The sequence below is a fragment of the Medicago truncatula genome, chromosome 7, assembly GCF_003473485.1.
Source record: "Medicago truncatula cultivar Jemalong A17 chromosome 7, MtrunA17r5.0-ANR, whole genome shotgun sequence".
In the NCBI taxonomy this organism is placed as follows: Eukaryota; Viridiplantae; Streptophyta; class Magnoliopsida; order Fabales; family Fabaceae; genus Medicago; species Medicago truncatula.
This window is the reverse complement of record NC_053048.1, coordinates 27,532,826-27,549,698: the sequence shown is the minus strand read 5'-3', so window position 1 is coordinate 27,549,698 and position 16,873 is coordinate 27,532,826. Positions and strand designations below refer to the sequence as shown.

Here is a 16,873-nt window from a genome sequence, read left to right as displayed (position 1 = left end):
TTTTAGTCCTTGTAAAATTGGGACCTTTTAAGTTTAGTCCTTACTTAATTTTAATAGTTCTTTTAGTCCCTAATTTTTCTTTTCTGCACTGAGTATTAGTCCCTACTCAATTCAAATTTGTTTCATTTATGCTTAAACTCTTAAATTTTTGAACAATTTTTTGCATACGTGTTTAGAACATTACTAAAAGTTCCTCTGCAAAAAATTATAGCAAAATTTGATTTCTACATCGAGATTTTGTTACTTTTTATCTTTAATTTTTGTCGTTTTAAAAAATTCATATTTAATTCGTTTCATGTTAGAATAAGTTACTAGAAGCTTCCTCTACAAATTAGGAATCGGAATCCCTAATACTTCCATCTATCAAAGAATAAAAGTCTTCTTCAAGATCTATTGAGCCATCTATTATCAGGTTTCTGCTATCGGGGCACTCACCATCCACGCACCAAATTCAATAGTGTTGGACGTGAGAGAGTGTGTTAAAGAGTCACACATCAGATAAAAGATGACTTAAACATATGTTTTGATGACAAATCATCACACATTATTCTTCACATGTTTTTCAGTTATTTTCACTTAGTTTTTCATTAAGAGTAGAGGAGTATTAGAACAACTGTCTATAATTTTGGGATATTTTGTAATGTTTTCTATATGAATCATGTAATTATACGTTTCCCAAAACATAGCAATTATAGGATATTTTACGAAGAAATTATGCAAATCAATAAAACAAAACATTTGAAGACTTGTGAAAAAATGCATAATATATTCTTTACATATTTTTTTTTTAGCAATATGCTTTACATATAATAAAAAAATGCATAATATATACATTCTTCACATATCTTTAGCTATAAAAGTTTGAGAATGACATTGAAAAATAATGTGAAGGTATCATACATCACTTCCATGGTATTGAAGCATCTCAACTACTTTACTCATGGTAGGCCTTGAATCTCTTTCATCCACAACACAATCCAAAGCAACTTTAGCCATAATCTCCATTTTACTTCTATCATAATTTAATGCAATTTGAGGGTCAACAATTTCCTCTAACCAAGAAATGTCACTGCCTCTTTTTTCTCTCACCCATGTAACCAACCTCCCATCACTTTCCTCTTCTCCACTAACAATCTTGAAACCTGTAGTTGGACTTTTTCCTGTTATCATTTCCAAAACAACTATTCCATAACTATAAACATCCACCTTAGATGTTATTGGCAAATTGAAAATCCATTCAGGTGCCATATACCCTCTTGTTCCTCTAATCATTGAGATGCATGAATTATTAAGGTTGTTCCTGTTTTGCAGCTTTGACAATCCAAAATCGGCTAACTTGGGCTGGAAGTTAGAATCAAGAAGTATGTTTTGTGGCTTTATATCACAATGCAAAATCCACTCCAAACATTCTTCATGTAGATATGCTAAAACTCTTGCTATTGATAAAACAATTTTGTACCTTTTACTCCAATCAAGTTTATTAGCCGATAAGTTTTCGGCTAAAGAACCATTTTCCATGTACTCGTAAACCAATAGTCTATATTTTCCCTCAGCGCAATATCCCCACATTTCGATCAAATTCATGTGATTAAGCCTTCCAATGATTCCTACTTCAGCTAGAAATTCACCTTCTCCTTGTTGAGCATTGTAAAGTCTTTTTACCGCAACATGTCTTTGATCAGATAATAGGCCTTTGTACACGATACCCCCTCCACCTCTTCCAATCTCTTGACTGAACCCTTTTGTTGCTTTCTTTAGCTCCAAGTAACTGTATTTTCTAAACCCTATTGCTGCGAGCTGGTGGTATCCGTGTTGGTCTGCATTTGTCTTTCGGTTCCTGAATAAGGAACACCAAACGATGAAAATGCAGATCGCTTCAAAAGCTCCGATCGCAGCGGCAAACCATAGAAAAAAATTCACATAATGGTTCTCACTTTCGCTAACAAAATTTCTTTGAAGTTTCACAAGACAAACATGGTCACTTGGAGTGGAAGATTCTTCTTTAGAGAAGGTATTACCTTTAGGTAACCTCAAGTAGGTTGATCCTACAAAGAATGGTGAATGCCTTCCATTTCGCAATTGTGTTTTTGTATAACACTTATAAAAGCCTTTTAATACCCCAAAACCGTACTGAAATCCTTTACAATTACAATCTTCTAAGCACAATTTCTCACAAGAACTATAGTTACTCATAGGAACATAATGAATGTCATAGCCATAAAACTCAACATTTACCATCTCAAAAAAGGTAGACTCACTTCTATTGCAAGTAAAATCAAACATAGGCTCACAACCATAAGACCAATCACTATGGTTCTTCACTCTATACCCTGGAATACAAGAACATTTTCTTCCATGCTTAGGATTATAACTACATGTGCTATTATCTCCACAAATCCCATGAGCTATGCAAGCACCATAAATGGCTTGCCATGAAACATACCAATTTTGTGACACATTAATTCTACTATACACCCTTAAATTACCATCAGAATCCATTTTCATTCTTCTTTGTAGAACTGTTCCATAATCAGATGTTATGAAAATCAAATTATCCGATGAAAGGAAACTACCAAAAGAGTCCAACAATGCAATTCTGCTACCATTGAAATTAGCCCTGCCAACTTGCGAAATTAGAAGCCAAGGTTTTGGCCAATAAGAGCTAGAAATATCAGGGCCATCATAATGAAGACCAAGAACATTTGCATCATCAAAGTAGAACTTGTAGAAGCCAGTAGAATGATTACTCTCACTTCTTGAAGCTACAAGCTTTGTATATCTTGTAAGAGGTTGACCTGGAAGGAGAGTATCTGTTGGAGAGTCAAAACTCTGCCACAAAATTGTGATTCCTTGAAGCTCACGCAACACAAGATTTCCATCATCTTTGAGATGCAACTCTAGTGGTTTCAATGATGCTGTGTTTGAAGACCTAACATTGTTTAAAGAAACATCAAACAATACAATATTTCCAGTGTTTAAAAGGGTAAGTTTGGATCGTTTTCCATTCACGGGTTGGTCGCGATTTGCCATCCAAATAATGGTTTTGTTGAGGTTGAGGGAAGTTGGTTCTGTGAACCATATGGCAAAGGAATATGCATTCTCACCAATAGCAGTAAAGCCAGCAGAGAACATGCCATTTTGTGACATGATGTTATCTTCTGGATTTTCCACTAAGAGGGAGGAACCCTTTCTCAATGATGAAGAAGAAGATGAACATTGAAATAAAAAGGCCAATACTAGAATAAACACTGTGATTGACAAACCCAAATTATTCATGGATGCAATTTTTATATTACTCCAGTTTAATCAAGGAAAGAAAATATATAATATTTCCTTGGTTCCATAAAAATTCTCATAGTTGGTCATTTCACATAAACTAAGAAAGAAGTTATTAATGAGAAAAAGAGAGCACCAACTTTTCAAAATAACCATGTTAACTATTGATTGATTTTCATTATAATTATAAGTTGCCAAGGAAAAATATTACTCCATCCGTTTCGTATTATAAGTTGGGAAAAAAATTGTCTCAAATCATAAGTCGTTTTATAATATCAATGAAACATTGATGTTACTTTTTCAATTGTACTCTTAACTATTTATTAGACACTCTTCTTTTAGTTCTTTAATTTATCTACCCATACATACAATTTATTAAGGACATTTTTTTGTAAAACAACTCATAATATCTCTTTTTCATACAAAATTAATTAATTTTTTAATACATATGAAATGAACAAAACGGCATATAATTTATCACATAGGAGGTACTATAATATATATATATATATATATATATATATATATATATATATATATATATATATATATATATATAGGATTTGCTAAGTTTGACTTTTATTAGGTTTGACTTTGTAGAGATAAGTTTGGAATGCCAACCTATAGTTTTTCTTAGTTTTGTTTTTTGGTTGGATTTTGGTTCAGTCCCTGAGTACAACATTTATTATTCTTTTTCATTAACATAATCTTATTTATTGTATTTCAATTATCTATAACTATTTCACTAACTATAGTTAATAAATCTGTTTAAGTAAATGATATTTTTTTTTTTTGTGGTGGTCGGGGTTCGAACCTCGAACCTTGCATATATTATGCATTTTCCATACCAACTGAGCTAAGCTCACAGTCTTACCATTATAATAAACATTATTAATTATTTTTTGAATAACCGTATAAAACTCAAATGAGACACTTGATATGAGACACATGAATAATATATAGAATGAGATGCATTTAACGCGTTCTGTTTTAAATTGCCACCATAACTAAATTTCAAAACATAGTATCATGGTGCTTTGAAGTGGACGATGCAGTCAAGGCCTCTATCTCTCAAATCGTTGGAGTTCAACAGGTTATGGAAAAAGGCAAATACCTTGGTGTTCCTTCTATGGTTGGAAGAAGTCGCACATCTACTTTCAAATTTGTAAAGGAAAGAGTGTGGAAGAAGATTAACTCATGGAGCAGCAAATGTTTGTCACAAGCTGGACGAGAAACACTGATCAAATCGGTCTTGCAGTCTATACCTTCGTATATCATGAGTATCTTTGCTATCCCTAAATCCATTATTGTTGATATAGAGAAAATGTTGAATTCATTCTGGTGGGGTCATAACAAAAGGAACGCCAAAGGAATCAACTGGATGTCATGGGAAAAGCTTAGCATTCACAAAAGGGAATGAGGTCTTTGTTTTAAGAATCTTCACGCTTTTAATGAGGCTATGCTTGGAACGCAAGCTTGGAAAATCATGACCGAACCGCACAACATTGTCACTAGATTATTCAAAGCAAAATACTTTAACAAGTGTGATTTCTTAGACGCAAAGATTAGTCACAATCCAAGCTACGTCTGGCGCAGCATTTGGGGGGCCAAAAGAGTTGTTAGCGAAGGATACACATGGAGCATTGGTTCAGGTACTGATATATTTGTATGGGACCAACGATGGCTAGTGGATGGTGGTGTTTTACAGAAGCCAAAATGGCTGCCAGAAGAATTCAAAGAGCTTACTGTTTCAGATCTATTCATCTCTCATACTCGGTTCTGGAATGTTGGTTTATTGAGGAACCTTGTTAGCGACGAAGATACTAATCGCATCCTTAGTACTCCTATTTTTGAACCTAATTAATACGATAGAAGAGTGTGGAAGGCAGAGACAAATGGTATATATTCCGTTACAAGTGGATATCACATCAGTCTCAATCAACATGTGGACTTAAGTAATCACCGGTGTGATGGAAATTGGGCACTCCTTTGGAATCTTAAGGTGCCTCCTAAAGTGAAAACTTTTCTATGGAGATCGTGCAGAAATGCTCTTCCTAAAAGGGTCCGACTTCAAGACAGAGGGGTAAATTGTACAAAAACTCGTGCTTTATGCGCGAATGAGGATGAAGATAGTATGCACCTATTTTTTTATTGCACAAAGAGTGTGCAGTGTTGGCAGCAATTAGGGATGTGGAGTAAAATTCAACAAAAGGCTCAATTAAATCTCAGCTTTGGGGTCACCATGCTTGAAATACTGCAAGTGCTAGAATCGAGCCAACGAGTCATTTGGGCTTACGTTATGTGGTCTATTTGGAAACAGGGAAATGATTATATCTGGAGGAATGAAGTCATGACTACTGCAGCAGTTCGTGACAGAGGTCTTAATCTTCTAACAGGTTGGCAAAACGCGCAAGATAGCCCCAATAGAGCTAGTGTACAGCAACAGCGTGTTGACAACACAGTTGGAGCAAGCCAGATGAAGGTCAGTTCAGATGCAATGTAGATGCTGCTTTCTTCAAAGAAAGCAACCGGGTTGGTATAGGGATATGCATTAGGGATGATCGCGGGAGGTTAGTGAAAGCCAGAACCAGTTGGTAATCGCCACTCTTAGATGTTACCAAGGGAGAAGCTATTGGCCTTTTATGATGGGCAAAAGAGCAGAATTTAAATAATGTAATTTCCGAGCTTGACTCTAAGAGGGTAGTAGATAGTTTTCATAGCACTGGAAGTTTTCATAGCACTAGAAATAATGTATCTGATTTAGGAGCTATCATCAGAGAATCTAGGACTACTTTCTAATCCTTTTTCACAAAATCAAGAGTAGATTTTATTAGGAGACAAGCAAATGAGGTTGCTCATAGATTTACTAGGGTGGTCACATTATATGCTAGTATCCACCTTTTCACTGTATTACCTGATTGTATTCAAGATGTTCTTATTAATGAAATGAGATAGTTATTTTCTGTCCAAAAAAATTGGTGTTTTGAAGTGCCAACATAACTAAAAAAATGTCATTTTTTTATGGTAATACTTTTTACGATTAATGTAGGTTTACTTTTTAAGGATTTATACTAATGTACACCCTCCGATCACTATTATAAGCAAAAAACCATTTTCTAGGTTCATTCATTAAATGTTGTATGTGGTCTATATTTAGGTTACATACAACATTTAATGAATGAACATAAAAATGGTTTTTTTGCTTATAATAGTGACCGGACGATGTAGTTAATACTACTACACTAAAAAAATAAAAATGACATTTTTTAGAACAACAATGATATTTGAACAACCATTTCTTGTGATAACTTGTTGGACAACTAACTTATACAAAGAAATTTAGATAGTGGCATAAAAATCAAAGCAATAAAGAGATAAAGTAAAAAAATAATGTAAGTATAAGATAGAAAGTTGTCACAAAAATTGTTTAAAAATAGTTGTTCAAATATAATTTCTCTTTGAGAAAGGTACCAAAATTCCCTCATAACCATTCTTCTATGGTTGACATAGCATTTATTAGCCTACTTAATTCTTGCCCCTACCTGCATCATGAGAACAGTAGAGAGAAGAGAGGCCCAAAGGACAGTTGAGAGAATTAAATATGCTACTTGCATCTACTTATTATGATTATGAATTAAATATGCTACTTGTAAGTTGTATCCCTTGAAAAAAGGAAGAAAAATAAATAAGAAATGCTAACAACATTCTGTTTTCAACACTTTTTTAAATATTTATTTTTATTATTGATTTAAATTAAAGTGAGTTTCATATTTTAAAATTGAATTCCATTTAAAGTGATGGAACATATATTAATTTCATTTAATAAAATAGTGCAGGTTAGAGAGAACGTTTAAAATATATTATCCTTAGCATTCCTAAAAAGGAAATATGCTCTTTGTGTACATGCCTCCCTTCCGAGTTATTTTATAAACATATCCTTCAGTACTGGTATATAAATATATCCTTCATTATCAAAAACATAAATGTAACGAACTTTTGTTGTTAAATTTTAAATAATTATAAAAATAAATTTCATTTATAAAAATACTTTTTTTTAAATATTGATGAACAATTTAGATAAGTGTATTGAATCGTTACCAAGTAATAAAGTGATAAGTAGAGTATTGTATTCACAATGATTGTCGTTTCAATTGGAAAATTTGCATTACTTATTTAAAACAGAAAATAAATAAATAAAACAATAAAATAAAATAATGGGGGAAGTTTGTGCAATTTGATCTGTTTGCTTAGAGTGAGAGTTTAGGGGTAACCTGTTTTTTATTGCAAAATGTTAGCGGTGGATAGGATTCTTCGAATCCCCTCTTTCTATTTGTTGGAATTAAGTAACAATCAAGTTATTCAGGAATTGGTTAAATGGTACCCATTTAAGTGATGAGTTTGTGGGATTTTATCCTCTCAGCTCTTGAGTTGCACCAGATTCAACAAAGGTTATATGTGCGTCAAAGTCGGTGGTCAATTGCAGAGGCAATGTGCACATTCGTAGGAAGTATTAGGTGGGATCCTACTCTCTTAGAGGTAATTGAAGCATAGACTTAAATTATAGTTCTTAAAGAATCCCTCATCTATGAGTCTTAAAAGTACACCAGCATACTATTTTCTCTTGATAGTTCTACCAACAGACAACCATATCTTGTCTACCTTACCAAAGACGAAAGAGTAAAATTACTATGCAACATTCAGATTAGGACTTCGGCTTATTTCTAAGTTCATTCACCGTTGTTATAACAATTTCTCCAATTCGGGCTGTTATCCATTGTTATCTTGGATAGTTCCTAATTCGAGTAAGTATTCAATGTTATCTTAGGTATGTCACTTTCCTAATTCGAATGATTATTTACCGTTGTCTTATGTATGTCCTACTAATTTGAATGAAAGCATGAAAACCTTTGAATAATATAATTAAAAAAGACACAAAATAATTGAATAAAAAGACTTAAATTAAATATATCCAACAAATAAAATAGATATTCATCTCAAAACCCTACTTAAATAAGGTTTAGTAAAAACAAATTAGAAAAGAAATAAAACATACACATTGGAATATAATTAAATAATATAATATCGTAACATATACCACATCAAACATCATAAGTGCTCTACAAAAATCAAACATTACAAGTGGTGTAATGTCAACTTTTTGAGGTTAGATTATACTACTCTATTTCTTAATTTCACTTAACCCTCGTTATCACATTTATGCAAATCCTAATCTTCGTTTAGGTCACGTCTCTATTTCATCTAAAAATTCAACGCCACTTTAGTTGAAGAAGAAAAAATTTTGGGATAAAATTTGCTGACATCACAATGAAGAAACGTTGTTTCATACTAAAAGTCTCTGGGGACATATTTTATCCTTGTTTTCCTAAACCAAGTCTCCGACCTTATTTTTTTTTAACTCTTGCATTTTAAATGTGAAGAAATAAGATGTCTGGGATTTAAACTTCAGTATCTACATATATTATGCAATATTCATGTCAACTAAGCTAAGTTCACGGAGACAAAAGATCCCAAAGTCTCAAATTAATCTCTACGTTTAACCATTTGCTATCAATTCAGTCTCTATATTCTAACAATTTAATGTCACTTTGACCCTAAGTTTATTCATTTACTATCAATTTAATTTTTAACATATTTTTTGAAGGACTAATATAACTAAAATTTAAAAGAGTCAGAGACCTTCTTGAAACATTCATAATTAGTTAAGAACTTATTTGATAACGACTCGCATAGTCAATGACTAATTTTATGGTTTACTTTTTTCCTGTGTTTCTTTTTAACATTGTATAACAACATTATTGCGGTTCTGAGTTTAACAAAATAATTGTTGTGGTACCAAAAAAGTTAGGTTGGTCACCATGATTCGAGTTCTGAATTTGGAATTCCTCACTTATGTGTGAGAGTTTTCAAATGATTATTGTCATTTCGTTTTCGTCTGTCTACCAAAAAAGTGAGAAGAGTGCTACAAACGCTCTCATTCTAAGTCTACCAAACGCTCTCATCCTATTTTTGTCTGTCTACCAAAAGTGAGAAGAAAGAAATTAACGCAAGTCTCATACTTCAGAAATTGATTTCATATAAAGTGATGAAATCCACATTAATTTCATCGAATAGTAGAAGAATGTTGAAAATAAGGTGTTCCTAACACTATTTACTAAACTTAATATTACAATTGTTGCATGAACTAATTTAAACATTAACAAATGTTACAAGGACTAAAAACGAATGGGTTAAATAACTCATCTGGTTTGAACAAAGAGATAAGAAGTTAGAAGTCATAAGTTCAAACTCGAACAAAAAGAACTAATATAACAACTAGTTACTAATATTTGCATTAAGAAAAAAAAAAACTAAAAATGTAGCCAGCACAAAAGCAAATAATTGAATATATGCAACAAAAATTGAATATATAAGGTCGAGGTTCAACAATAGCCATTAATTTGCAGAAACCAAAATCATAATTTATATATATTTGCGGAAACCAAAATCATAATTTTCTCATTATTATTGGTTCAACAATAGCCATTGATTTTCTCAACTTAGCAATATGAAATAATTTTCAAATATTTATGGTACTGCAAGAGCAAAGTCAAGTTATTTTTAAAAATTGTCCTCGTGAATTTAGCTCAGTTGGTATGGACAATGCATAATATATATAAGGTCGAGGTTTAAACCGCGGCCACCACCAAAAGAAAAAAAAAAGTTATTTTCAAAAATTTACGACATGAGAGGTTCATCAATTTTATATTTCCAGCTACATGGTGTGAATAATATATCTATATTTTGTGTATATTTAGAAAGTAAAAAAGAGTGCTTCATTTTTTTAGAAATAAAAGGATTCCAACTCGTTTTTCTCATAGTAAAAGATGCTCAAGTCTTTTAACCATCATTACCTCTTTTTCATTCACAACACATATATATTTTTCTTTGAAAGGTAAATACATTCACATATAATAATAATAATAATAATAATAAAATTTACATTCTTCACATATCTCTAGCTATGAAATTTTAAGAATGACATTAAAACATAATAATGAGAAGGTACTGTATTTGTAGCATACTTCTTCCAGTCACTATTATAAGTAAAAGTTCACTTTTTATATTCATTCAATAAATGACGTATGTAGTCTATATATAGACCACTTACATCATTTATTGAATGAACCTAAAAAATCAATTTTTACATGACAGTGACCGAAGAGAGTACATAACTAAATATCACTTCCATGGTATTGAAGCATCTCAACTACTCTACTCATTGTAGGCCTTGAATCTCTATCATCCACAACACAATCCAAAGCAACTTTAGCCATAATCTCCATTTTACTTTTATCATAATTTAATCCAATTTGAGAGTCAACAATTTCCTCTAACCAAGATATGTTACCGCCTCTTTTTTCTCTCACCCATGTAACCAACCTCCCATCACTTTCCTCTTCTCCATTAACAATCTTGAAACCTGTAGTTGGACTTTTTCCTGTTATCATTTCCAATACAACTATTCCATAGCTATAAACATCTACTTTAGATGTTATTGGCAAATTGAAAATCCATTCTGGGGCCATATACCCTCTTGTTCCTCTAATCATAGATACACTTGAATTGTTGAGATTGTTTCTGTTTTGCAGCTTAGACAATCCAAAATCCGCTAACTTGGGTTCGAAGTTAGAATCAAGAAGTATATTTTGCGGCTTTATATCACAATGTAAAATCCATTCCAAACATTCTTCATGTAGATATGCTAAAACTCTTCCTATTGATAAAGCAATTTTGTACCTTTTACTCCAATCAAGTTTATTAGCCGATAAGTTTTCGGCTAAAGAACCATTTTCCATGTACTCGTAAACCAATAGTCTATATTTTCCCTCAGCGCAATATCCCCACATTTCGATCAAATTCATGTGATTAAGCCTTCCAATGATTCCTACTTCAGCTAGAAATTCACCTTCACCTTGTTGTGCATTGTAAAGTCTCTTTATTGCAGCATGTCTTCCATCAGATAATATGCCTTTGTATACAACACCTCCTCCACCTCTTCCAATCTCTTGGCTGAACCCTTTTGTTGCTTTCTTTAGCTCTAAGTAACTGTATTTTCTAAACCCTAATTCCGCTAGATGGTAGCCGTGTTGGTCTGCATAAGTCTTTTGGCGTGACCTAAACAAGGAACACCAAACGGAGAAAATGAAGACGGTTTCTAAAGCTCCAATCGCGGTGGCAAACCATAGAAAAAACTTCACGAAATGGTTTTCACTTTCTTTGACATAAACTCTTTGAAGTTTTTCTGAACAAATATCGTCACTTGGATCGGAAGATTCTCTTTTAGAGAAGGTACTACCTTTAGGCAATCTCAAGTACGTCGATCCTTTAAAGCTTGGATAAAACCTTCCATTTTGCAATTGTGTTTTTGTAAAACACCTATACAAGCCTTTTTTCTCCCAATATGAGTGTTGAAATGCTTTGCAATTACAATCTTGTATGCATAAATCCAAACAAGCACTATAGTTACAAATTTCAATATAATGAAAATCATAGCCATAAAACTCAACATTTTTTATCTCTAAAAATGTTGACTCACTTTTATTGCAAGTGAAATCAAACATAGGTTCACAACCATAAGACCAATCATTAGGATTGTTCATTCTATACCCTGGAATACAAGAGCATTTTCTTCCAATCTTAGGACTATAACTACATGTACTATTAGCTCCACAAATTCCATGAACTAAACAAGTACCTGTAAAGGCTTGCCATGAAACATACCAATTCTGTGACACATTCGTTCTGCTATACACTCTCACAACACCATCAGAATCCAATTTCATCATTCTTTGCAGAACAGTTCCATAATCAGAAGTTGAAAAAGTGAAATTATCTGATGAATGGAAACTACCAAAAGAATCCAACACTGCATTTCTGCTACTATTGAAATTAGATCTGCCAACATCCCAACTTAGCAGCCAAGGACTTGGCCAATAAGAGCTAGAAACATCGCGACCGTCGTAATGAAGACCGAGAATGTTTTCATCATCAAAGAAGAACATATAGAAGCCAGAAGAATGATTACTCTCACTTATTGAAGATACAAGCTTTGTATATCTTGTAAGAGGTTGACCTGGAAGGAGAGTATCTGTTGGAGAGTCAAAACTCTGCCACAAAATGTTGATTCCTTGAAGCTCACGCAACACAAGATTTCCATCATTTTTGAGATGCAATTCTAATGGTTTCAATGATGCAGTGTTTGAAGACCAAACATTGTTTAATGAAACATCAAGCAATACAATGTTTCCTGTGTTTAAAAGGGAAAGTTTGGTTCGTTTTCCGTTAACCGGTTGGTCGCGATTCGCCATCCAAATGATGGTCTTGTTGAGGTCAAGGGAAGTTGGTTCTGTGAACCATATGGCAAAGGAATATGAATTTTCACCAATGGAAGTAAAACCAGCAGAGAACATGCCATTTTGTGAGATGATTTGGTCTTGTGGATTTTCTACTGAGATGGATGAACCCTTTCTCAATGATGATAAAAAAGAAGATGAAGATTTGAATGAAAAGGCCAATACTAGAAGAAAGAGTGTGAATGAGAAATCCATATTATTCATGGATGCAATGCAAGCTCTTGAAGTGAGATTTTCTATTATCTACTACTACTAGATAACTAGAATACAGATTAGCTATCAATGTTAGAAATTGAAAAACTGAAATTTGTCAATAATTTTGTCTGTCAATTTTTCGTCTTCTAATTTTTGTTACTAATTAAACTTTTTATAATGTAATATATAAAATTTAAAGTCAATCATAGTTTTAAAACAAGTATCGACTCGGCCAGTCGGACCAGTTTGACCGGGAACCGATGAGTAGACCGGGTCGAGCAAGCAATTAGATCGGCCATGTAATTGGCCCGATAAGAATCGGTGAGAACCGGTAAAAACCAAAGACCCGACCGGTTTTCGAATCGGACCGGTCTAACAATTTTTTTTTATTAATTTTTTTGCTAAATCAGAAAAACGACATCTTTTTTTTTCAGTTTTACTTTGCATATTCTTACTTTGATTTCTTGTTTTGATTTATTTATTGTCATTATTGATTTGTATTGACTTTGATTGTGTCAATAATTATTTTGGTATTTGTTTCAAACAACTGTAGTACAACCTCCGATCATTGTTTATTTAATTAATGATGTATATGATATTTATTATAGATCACATATATTATTTAATGAATAAATCTAAAATATTAATTTTTGCTTATAATAATAATCGGAGGGTGTGTTAGTTATGCATATATGTTTTTTATTGGTGTCCGAGGTTCGAACCTCAAACCTTGCATATATCCTTCATTGTCCTTATCAAACTAAGCTTACAGAGAGTGCGTTAGTTATGCATATATATACGTTAATAAGAAAATCATTTAAATCTTGAAAAAAAAAAAAAATAGCATATGAATCCTCTAAAAAAAACATTTCAACGAGTGTAGAAAAAAGGGCATTTAAATATTGCATGTGCACATGTAATACCTGTATTTCTGGGATTCTGTTCATTTTTTGTTTGATATGGTTATGATATGATCAAGGGATTGATTTGTAATTTTGTATTAATTCAGTAAAGTGATTTGTTGCCAATAATTTCTTTTGAATTCAAAGGTGTCATTATTTTAGTTTTACTCACCGTGAATCTTCTAAATATCTATTCAACATTAATTTAAGAATTTGAGTTAATAATTCAACAGTTCGATCATTGACTCAATAACTCAACATCTCCGCCGAATCAATTATCGAGATGAGTTTTAAAACTATGGAGTCAATAGATGAACATGATATAATGTTTTTTATTATGGAATTGCATTAGAATTTTTTTTTGACAGATGCATTAGAAATGAATAACAATTTTTTTTAGGGGAACAATTATTAATTTATGTATTTGTTTTTTCAATTCCCATTTTAATATTATTTTTTTGACAAAATTCCCATTTTAATATTTTGAATGCAACAATAATACACTTTAATTCATAAATATCTTTGAAAATGTTAGCCAACTAAATCCTCTTCCTTTTGACCCTACTTATTTGAATCTTCTAATAAATATGAAAACAACTCTATCCACATATTCTTGTCAATAGAAAAAAAAACTCTATCCAGTAGAGAATCTGCCATTTTGTGAGATGATTTTGTCTTGTGGATTTTCTACTGAGATGGATGAACCCTTTCTCAATGATGATAAAAAAGAAGATGAAGATTTGAATGAAAAGATTAATATTAGAAGAAATAGTGTAAACGAGAAATCCATATTATTCATGGATGCAATGTAAGCTCTTGAAGTGAGATTTTCAATTATGAAAAATGAAAAATAAAAAATTGTTAACTAGAATACATGAAAAATTTAAATTTGTCAATAATTTTGTCTGTCAATTTTTCGTCTTCTAATTTGCGGTTGCTTTTTATAATGTAAATATATAAGAAAAAGAGGAATGCTAATTATTATTTTGTGTTTTTTTTTTCAACTCCTATTTTAGTATTTTGAATGCAACAATAATACACTTCAATTCATATATGCAACAATAATACACTTCAATTCATATATATCTTAGAAAATGTTAACCAACCAACTCATACTTTTGACCCTAATTATTTGAATCCTCTAATAAATATGCAAACAACTCTATCCACATATATTTTTTTCTACAATAAATAAAATATAGATTCTTGCCGACAAGTGATCTAAGAATATTGTTCAAGGAACCCATAAAAAGAAGGTTTGTTTAAAAAAATACAAATCAAAAGTATATAAAAGTCATAACTACACAATTTTTAATGTAATTTTTTTTTTATTCTTAAACAATGCCTTAACGACACTCGTTAGTTAGCATTTCCTAAAAATATATAAGCCTCGAAAACCAAACACACAAAAATGACGATTTTTCTTAAACTACTTTGTTAAAAAATAAAAAAAAAATGTGTTTTTACACAATAAAATAGTAAGAAACCAGGACTTAAAATAGAGTAAACAATAATTATTTTTATAAAATAAAAAAAGAGTAAACAATCATTTTAATCTAAAATAAATAAATTAATCTCTAAATGTGTGAGGTGATATCTATATCTATACTTCTATATTTATACTATATTTATACTATATATAAAGAAAACTACCCAATTCAGCACTTTTGGGTTGGATTTTTCTTTCCAAAAATACCCTCAATTTTCAATACAAATAGTACATGTAACAAACAGATAAGAATAAATTTAAATATTAAAACAAATATAACAAACACGATATGAATATATGTATATCTGTTTTTTTTCTTTTATCATTTAAAAAGTATAACAAATTATATGAGTATATTTGTACTTACCTTTTCATTATTTCAATTGTACTCTTAAACAACTTTTTTTATAATAAAGATTGTTGTTCGTGTCATTAAAAAACACAAACATTTATATTTTTACTTTCAATCAAAACCAAAATTTCATAAAAAAATATCGTACATAATTTTCAAACGTTAGCTCCGTGCCCGTCTTTTTCGCTAGTTATATATAAAGAAAACAACCCCTTTTAATTTTTTTGGGCTGGATTTTTATTTCCAAAAATACCCTCAATTTTAAATACAAATAACACATGTAACAAATAGACAAGAATAAATATAAATATTAAAAAAATGTAACAAACACGATATGAATAAATATATGTCTGGTTTATTTTTCCAATATTATTTAAAAAGTGTAACAAACTATATGAGTATATTTATACTTACTTTTCATTATTTCAATTATATCATTAAACAACTTTTTCTATAATAAAGATCATTGTTGGTGTCATTAAAAAAAATTAGATTATATTTTTTTGTTATATTTTTGATGTGGTCGAAATTAATAATCATGATTAGCTTGATTTGTTATAACATAATCCTGATTATCTTGGTTTGTTATAACTTAAAAGCAACAAACATTTATTTATTGGTTTTAATCCAAATCAAAATTTTCATAAAAAAAAACACCATTAATAATTTTCAAACGTTAGCGTAATAAAAAGAGTGGAGTGCCCCATCTTCTCGCTATCTATTATAGTATTCATGTATATTGAAATTGTTTCCTAAAAAAAATGTATATTGAAATTGCAATTATATCTTCAAATTTTCTAACTTATTAGTCATGTTAATCTTTGAAAATCTCACATATATTTTTTCTCGGTTAATTTACTCCATAAAATTACTAACAAAAAAGACAATAAAAATATATTTACAATTATACTTGACTCCCTATGAAAACAATCTCTTTCGTATTCAAAAACTAAACTAATTATATTTTATGGTGTGTCGTGTATATATTGGTATGTCGTATAATTCTATTTTATGGATGAATGAAATTTACTTATAAGTTAGAGTTGATTACATTAGAGATATGTTAAGCTTACTCTGTTATAGGTTTGTAAATGATTCAAAGGTTAAGGCTTTATGTCCCCATTCTTTTTGGTTTCTTTTTTTTAATTTATAGTTGATGCCTTTTGCATCAACAACCTTATATATAAAAATAAAAAAAAATAAAAAAACTAAACTAATTGTTTGTTCACGAAAATAGAATTTACAA

The 16,873-nt window shown here is 31.0% G+C and overlaps 2 protein-coding genes across 2 annotated transcripts; both read right to left on the bottom strand.

Annotated features, from left to right (window-relative positions):
- Window positions 1-805: 805 nt before the first annotated feature.
- LOC11433991 (putative receptor protein kinase ZmPK1) lies at window positions 806-4,581 on the bottom strand. The gene is made up of 2 exons (XM_003622890.4): window positions 4,391-4,581; window positions 806-3,295 (listed from the first exon to the last, which is right to left on the bottom strand). Exons 1-2 carry the CDS (start codon window positions 4,579-4,581, stop codon window positions 895-897), a joined length of 2,592 nt encoding a protein of 863 aa, XP_003622938.3. The 3' UTR covers window positions 806-894.
- Window positions 4,582-10,237: 5,656 nt separating this feature from the next.
- On the bottom strand, window positions 10,238-13,040 carry LOC11434449 (putative receptor protein kinase ZmPK1). The gene has a single exon (XM_003622889.4). It carries the CDS (start codon window positions 12,891-12,893, stop codon window positions 10,509-10,511), a length of 2,385 nt encoding a protein of 794 aa, XP_003622937.2. The 5' UTR covers window positions 12,894-13,040; the 3' UTR covers window positions 10,238-10,508.
- Between the last annotated feature and the right edge of the window lie 3,833 nt (window positions 13,041-16,873).